Raw genomic sequence first — 7,328 nt, forward strand, 5'->3', positions numbered from 1 at the left:
TAGTCCCTGCTGGTCTGTGGGGACTGTAGCTTTATCTGTCCAATTGTCCAGGGCCTGACCACTGTGGCCCATGACAGGTTCCTGTCCATATCAGTCTAGATAGCAGACCAGCCTAGATTGCACACTAGGCTCGGTCCCAGTGGGCAGTGGCTGCAATTCAGACCCCGTTTCAGACCCTCAGGGCAGTCCAGCTTCTCCCACGAGTGTGTGAGTCCCTGCTGGGCCATGGGGACTGTCCTGGTTGGGTTCTATCAGCCCAATTTTGCAGGCTTGGTCTGCTGAGGCTGGCTGCCTGGATCTGGCTGGATCCGCCCAGACCGCCCACGCTGTTTCTGGGCTGCCTGGCTCTGGTCGGACCATCTAGATCACGCATGCTGTTTCTGGGTACCGTGGGCTTCCCCACGGCCTCTGGGGATCTCCGTTGCCTGGGGTGCTTGGATGGAGGTGTCCAAGTACAGATTCACTTGTTTCCCTGACACTTTCCCAGGCCAGGGGCTCTGGTGTTCACCATCACACACACTGTGCCTGGGCTATAGAGGCCTATTACAGTCTGCGAGTGGGTTCCCTTCCAAAGTCTGGAGAGTGCGTTGAGGTCCTTTGTGGGCTGTTGTTTGGCCCAGGGCCAAGCCTGCCTGTAGTCTGCCCGGTTCAGGACCCCACTCACCTAGTATGCTTTAGTTCCTGCAGTGTGTGGCTCCTAATCTGGTCCCTGGTCTCCATGCAGTAGATCAGATACAGTGCATGATAAGTGCCACCAGCTTGGAACTCTCCACAGGCGATAAACTTAAGTATGATTCTTTTGTGGCCTAATATCACCTATAAGTATGTGAACAGATATTTGCAGTATTCAATATTTGTATTGGATTTAGGTACATCTTATATGTCGAAGGACAGACTGTGTGCTGATGACTACTACTTAGATCCAGAAATGGAAAAATGCCTGTTCCATCTAAATTGGGGACTCAGGACAACAGTTTTGAAGCAGATGCAATCTGTCCAGTGTACCTGGGCTTTTACTCCAGTGCCGTTTATCTCTCCTGTTCCCACAGATTCTTCTTTGACTGCACTAAAAACTGGATGTTCAAGAAGGAAGATTGGATATTGACCTGTCCCCCATGTTGAGAAGAAAACAAGAGACCCATCATGTATAAGGGGGCAGTGAAAGAATTGATCACTCCTTTCAAGCAGCATGGCTCCTCCCTGAAGCACCATCTGGGGCAGACCACTGGACTCAGGCTGTTGTTCTCAGAGGATGTAGCTCTGGCAGCTGAGCCTGGTGACTACCCCCCAGGTACTCTCTAATGTCTATTGTGGGAAGGCTGGTCAGAACTTGGTGGAAGATCCCAGAAGATTCACTCCCTTATCCTGTGTCCCGGGCGGTCCCTAATTCTCAGTATGTAATTGGGAAGTTGATGTTGAGAAAGGGAAGGAGTTGGCTTCCAGGTGTTTGCAAGGAATCAGTCAGCAGGAGAAATATCCATTTCACTTCGTGAATGTGAATTCCAGATGCTTGGCATGAAGGCAGGAGCAATCAGTGTTAACGTTGTCTCAGTAAGAGATCCTGGAAGCCCTGGCCTTTGCCAGGTAGGGATTTTCCCAGACCTGGTTATGGAAGAAACCAAGTTTTTGATGGGGAAAGAAATGCCCTTCTCTATGAGCATAGTTCTCTCTGCATCTCCTTTGTGGCCCCTTTGAGCCCATTCCTCTATTCTGAGCAGCCAGTGGAAGGTCATAGTGCTGTCTCATTTGAACATCTGGATAATTCATCCATTCCTAGCTTGCAGAAGGTCTAGTTGCCAGAGGAAGGTTGGAAGGTGCAAGGAAAAGACAATGTGCCATGTACCAAGACTTTATATACTTTTGATGAACTCTGTAGACTCCTGAGATCATGCTTGGGGCACTTATGCTGTAAGCAAATAGCTGTGTGCTGTACATTTATACTACAATAAAATATTGTTAAGGTTTTATGGGTATAGGGTATCTGTACTTACTAGTTTTTATGTGAATATGGTACTAACTGGAGTCATCTGGGCAGAGGGAACCTCTATTGAGATGCCTCAATAAGATCAGTCTATAGACAAGGCTGTAGGACATTTTACAAGTTAGTGATTGATACAATAGTGTCCGGCCCATTGTGAATGGGGCCACTCATGTAGCTGAATCATGGTGGCCCAGAGTGGTAGACCACACTTTCCTTTTGCTATTGTCTACTGTTCACAAAAAAGATTTTATATGCAACTTTTAACTTCTTACCCTGCTACAGACCTAGTTCAAGCTGAGGAACTTGTGTGACAGCCACTAGAATTTTCCTTGTTCTTACCTTGCTGTAGTTTATGTCCAGACTGTCACTCCAAGTGGCTCAGTGAGGCTGCTGATGACTAAGTTTGTAAGGACCTGACATCTCAGTTAGGATCTTTTGATGCCTTGAGCTGCAAGGACCCAATAGCTCAGTTAGGATCTGTGCTCTCAGTTCCTACCACTTTTGTATTCTCAACACGACCTTGTTCTAAGGAAGGTGGATCGTAGGCACACAAATCCAGTTTTTGTTGCTTTCAGCTTTGTGGTTTTGGATGACTTATTTAACTTTTCTATGTGTACGTTCCATAATTGGTAAGGAGGACTGATAACAAGATTCACCTTTAATACTACAGTCAGTCTTCCAAATCTGGAGTCTTCTTATCTGCAGCTCAAACCAATCTTATTTTAAAGTTGTTTCTTTAATATGGGTCTTTATAGACTTTGTAAAAATCTTTGTCATCATCCTAAAAACAGTACAGCAAGCTGGATGTGGTAGCACCACAACTTTTTTTGTTTTTTCATCCCCTGAGACAGGGGCTCTCTTTATAACCTTGGCTGTCCTGGACTCACTTTGTAGAGCAGCCTGGCTTCAAACTCACAGAGATCCTCCTGGCGCTGCCTTCCTGAGTTCTGGGATTACAAACACTACACCTTTAATTTCAGCATTTGGGAGGCAGAGGGTGGTGACCTGTATAGTTTGAGGCCAGAATAGTTTATTTAGTAAACTCTAGGCAATCCCAAAGCTACACGGTAAGGCCATCTCATAAAATCAAAAGAACACAAATCCTAAGCAACCAAAATACCCTAATACAGCAAAACAATAATATTCACAGCACTCATATTGACTTAGTTATATATATTATACTGAATTATACTGTAGCGGAGATGTATGTATACTGTTGAGGCCTGCTCCTCTTGTCATTACTGTAGCCATTTTTATTTCAGGTTCACCAGCTACATCATCTTAGCTTGTTGGTGACATAAAGGAATCTCTGTCCAAGGTCAAGTTGACCATAAATTATGTTTATATCCAATGAGAAACTATATGGATTGTTTTTTTTTTCCTAGAAATTCCCCAACCATAAGCACAGCTGGCCCCAGCTGCCAAGCACACTTTTAAGGTTGGCTAGGACTGCTTGTCTAAGTTAGCAAATATAACTTCAGCCAGAACTGACCTCCCTGTTCCACCTTCTTCCCCACATATGAGCTAATTGTGGTATTTGCCTTTATAAGCTAACTCTTAGAAACACTCAGTGTCATGGTTTGGCTCCAGAGTGCATGTGTCTCTGACCATGGTCAGTCTTGGGGTGTTGCATTCAATAAAGCATCCATACCTGACTAAGATCGTATCTGAATGATTTGTGCAGCTTCCTCTGGGTCCTATCATATACAGAAATGTATTCATTGATGCTGATAGTAGAGGCACAGTTTTCCTGAGAAAACAAAATTCATTACTGTAATATAACCACCAAAGAAAACTTTATTCAAGCCAGTAGAATGACTTTATTAGCTGTCCAGTGACTACACTAGGTGTTTTTTGGGTCCCAGTGTAGCTCTGACCTCTTTCTAAGGGTGAGCTAATAAGCACAAAAACCATGTTATGCCTTGACATATTTCAGTTACTGAGAACAGTTAGCCAGAAGTGAAACTACAGGAGCCAAAGAGCAAGGTTAGTACATTTAGAGACTGTCCCAACACTACAGACTTTGATTGATGAAGTCTTTATTTTTGTTTTGGCAGGTGATACTGTCTATGTGCTTAGTTTGACAGTCTGAATGATGCTTCCATCATGGAGTCAGTTGTGCTAAGGTCTCAAGCCTACTCAGAATTGGAGCCCTGTTACAAGGATAAACTGTAATTCTAACTACCAGTTTTCATAATAGTATTATGATACTTACGAGAGAATTCCTCCTTCTTCCTCCCCCCTCCCAAACTGTTTACCTCACATATCAACTTTCTAACCTTCAGGCTTTTTCCCACATGGGTGTTGGTAATGAAATATCATTTAATGTAAAACTTTGATCCTATCATACTCTCTAGTTCTTTATCGTGTTCCATGAAACAAACTGCAGGAGGAACTCAATCTCTTCCTCCTGGGTCAAGAAAGGGATGGCTTGAAGAGACAAAGGCTGAAGCTAGAATCTATAGATTTGGGAGAAGAAAAGAAATTCAGCATAATTTATGGGCTATAGTTGATTTGAGTGTTTTCCTTTGGTCTTAAAGTCCAAGACAGCCTAAGCTGGAAAGAGCAGTAGTGTTTAATTCTGGCCTTGAGTTGGAATCATCTGGAAGAACTTAAGAAAACAACCCACGTCCAAAAGCACACCCTAAACCCATCAAATCAGAATCCCTGGGGGTAGGGATTGGTCAATAGTAGATGTCCAAGATCCTCCCTCCCTGATTCCAAAAGGCAGCCTAGGTTGAGAAGCATAGAAATTAGATCATCTGCTCAATGATTAGTTGTGTCAGGATCCTGGGACTGAGTCCAGGAAGTCTGGGAGGGGTTCACAAATTAGTAATTACAATAAATTCTCAGAGGATGAGGGTGAAGACCATAGTTGAGTTCAGTGAGCTAAAAGACACAGTGTACACTACTGCTAATGTATGGATTTATAAGTGAATATATATGCATACATATATTGATTTATATGTAGTTTATAAAATTTATAATAATAAAAGCAAATCTTAGAATTATAAGTTTAAAACTAATTCTAAAGACACAAACCTTTTCTAGAGAGAGCTCCTCTTGCATCATATTTTTGTTTCTCAAATGACAGACATAACTATACTGAGGCCTGAAACCTCAGGAAGTGATAGAGAAATAGAAGCCTCTCTTCTTAAAGTATCTTCTATTTATATGTTTGTGTCTTACTTGCCTTTGAACTTATCCCTAATTTACACCCTGGTATACCAAATTCTCCACGATATGATGAGGGATCCCCAGGCATTCTCTGTAGGATTCACTTTCTCATGCAGAACTCACTTCTCAAGGCCTGTAGGTCAAGCTTGGGAATCCTGGTCGTTTCTGTAATCTGCCTTGTATTTCTTGGCTCTGGCTCTTCGGGCTTTAGTGGGTCTGTTGTAGTTTTTTCTTTCTTTATCTTAAAAATCTATGTATTTTCTTATTTATCTATTTATTCATTTGCTTATTTATCTTCAAAATAGACTGTTCTCTCATACAATATATCCTAACCACAGTTTCTCCCCTCTCCACTTCTCTCAGCTCCCTCCCTACTTCTCCTCTTCCCTAGATCCACTCCCCTTCAGTTTCTCTTCAGAAAAGAGCAGTCCTCCAAGAGACAACAGTCAAACAGGATAAAACAAGATAAAACAAATAAGAGAAAGCTAATCTCTCATATTGAGGCTGGACAAGGCAAACAAACCAGGAGGAGGAAAAAAGTCCCAAGAGTAGACAGAAGAGTCAGAGATACACCTGTTCTCATTGTTAGGAGTCACACACACACAAAAATCAAGCTACGAAGCATAATATATATGTTTATGTATGTATAGACTTGATGCAGACCATGCAGGCCCTGTGCTTGCTGCTTCAGTCTCTGCAAGCACATATGTACTCTGTGAATTAGATTTAGCAGGCCATGCTCTCTCAGTGTCCTCCACTTCCTCTTCCTCTTACAGTCTTTCCTCCCCTTCTTCCATAGGGATCCCCAATCTCTGAGCAGAGGGACTTGATAAAGACCTCCAATTTAGACTTTCTCCACATAATGTCTGGCTGTGGATCTCTGCATCTGTTCCCATCTTCTGCTGGAGGACTGAACATGGCACCTATCTATGAGTACAGGAGAAAATCATTGACTTTTCTTTTGTCTACTGTGTTTGGTTTTACCTTGGTCTCTGGACTATCAAGTCTCTAGTTCCTGGCCATCCAGGCATTGTAGGGCCTCATTACTCCAAAAATTTGTTGGCCATTCCCATGAATTCTGTACCACCATCCTAGAATCAGCCTAGGAGCTTTGTGGATCCTGCTCTGCTAACACTCAACTGAATGCAACCGACTCTCACCACTGGAAGCCTTGCCTGTCTACAAGAGATGGTCAGTATTCTGTATCCTTCATTACTAAGAGCCCTCACTAGGGACACCCTCATAGATTCCAGAAAGTTTCCTCTGCATTATTAGTTTTCCAATTTCAGCTGTCTTTTCCATCAGTTCCTCCCTTCAAACCCTCCCCCTCCATCCCACAACCCTCCTGCTCCTATTTACACCAATTCCCCAGTCTATTCTCCAAAATCTATTCTGTTTCCCATTACCAGGGAGATCCATACTTCCCCACTAGAGTTTTCCTCTTACCCACCCTCTCTGGGTCTGTGGATTATAGCTTGATTATCATTTATTTAACCACTAATATTCACTTATAAGTGAATGCATACCATGCTTGTCTTTCTGAGTCTGGGTTAGCCCACCCAGGGTGACTTTTTTCTAGTTGTATTATTTGCCTACACATTTTATGATGTCATGAAATATAATGGCTGGCTTCTGCCTATTATAAATAAAGCTCCTATGAACATGGTTGACCAAGTGTCTTTGTGGTGGGTTGGAGTATCTTTTGGGTATATGCCCAAGAGTGGTATAGCTGGATCTTGGGGTGGATCAATTAAAAAAAATTTTTTTATTAATTTATTCATATTACATCTCGATTGTTAGCCCTTCCCCTGTTTCCTCCCACTCTTCCCTCCCTCCCTTTTCTCTCCTTCTCCCCTCCCCTATGTCTGTGACTGAGGGAGACCTCCTCCCCCTATATATGCTCTTAGAATATCAAGTCTCTTCTTGGTAACTTGCTATCCTTCCTCTGAATGCCACCAGGTCTCCCCATCCAGGGGACATGGTCAGAAAAGGGGCACCAGAGTTTGTGTGAGAGTCAGATCTCACTCTCCACTCAACGGTGGAGAATATCCTGTTTGTTGGCTAGGTCTTGGTAGGGGTTCGAAGCTTATTGCCTATATTCTCTTTGGCTGATGCCTTAGTTTGAGGAGGACCCCTGGATCCAGATCTGCCTGTCATAAAGTTCTTCCTG

The 7,328-nt window shown here is 43.2% G+C and overlaps 1 protein-coding gene across 1 annotated transcript; it reads left to right on the plus strand.

Moving 5' to 3' along the window:
* The first annotated feature begins 936 nt into the window (after positions 1–936).
* Positions 937–1,695, plus strand: Rfpl4b (ret finger protein like 4B). Its single transcript, XM_051164066.1, is given in 4 exon segments — positions 937–1,280; positions 1,282–1,432; positions 1,434–1,484; positions 1,486–1,695. Coding segments are annotated over 4 exon segments (756 nt in total).
* The last annotated feature ends 5,633 nt before the right edge of the window (positions 1,696–7,328 follow it).

The sequence above is a fragment of the Acomys russatus genome, chromosome 21, assembly GCF_903995435.1.
Source record: "Acomys russatus chromosome 21, mAcoRus1.1, whole genome shotgun sequence".
Lineage (NCBI taxonomy): Eukaryota > Metazoa > Chordata > Mammalia > Rodentia > Muridae > Acomys > Acomys russatus.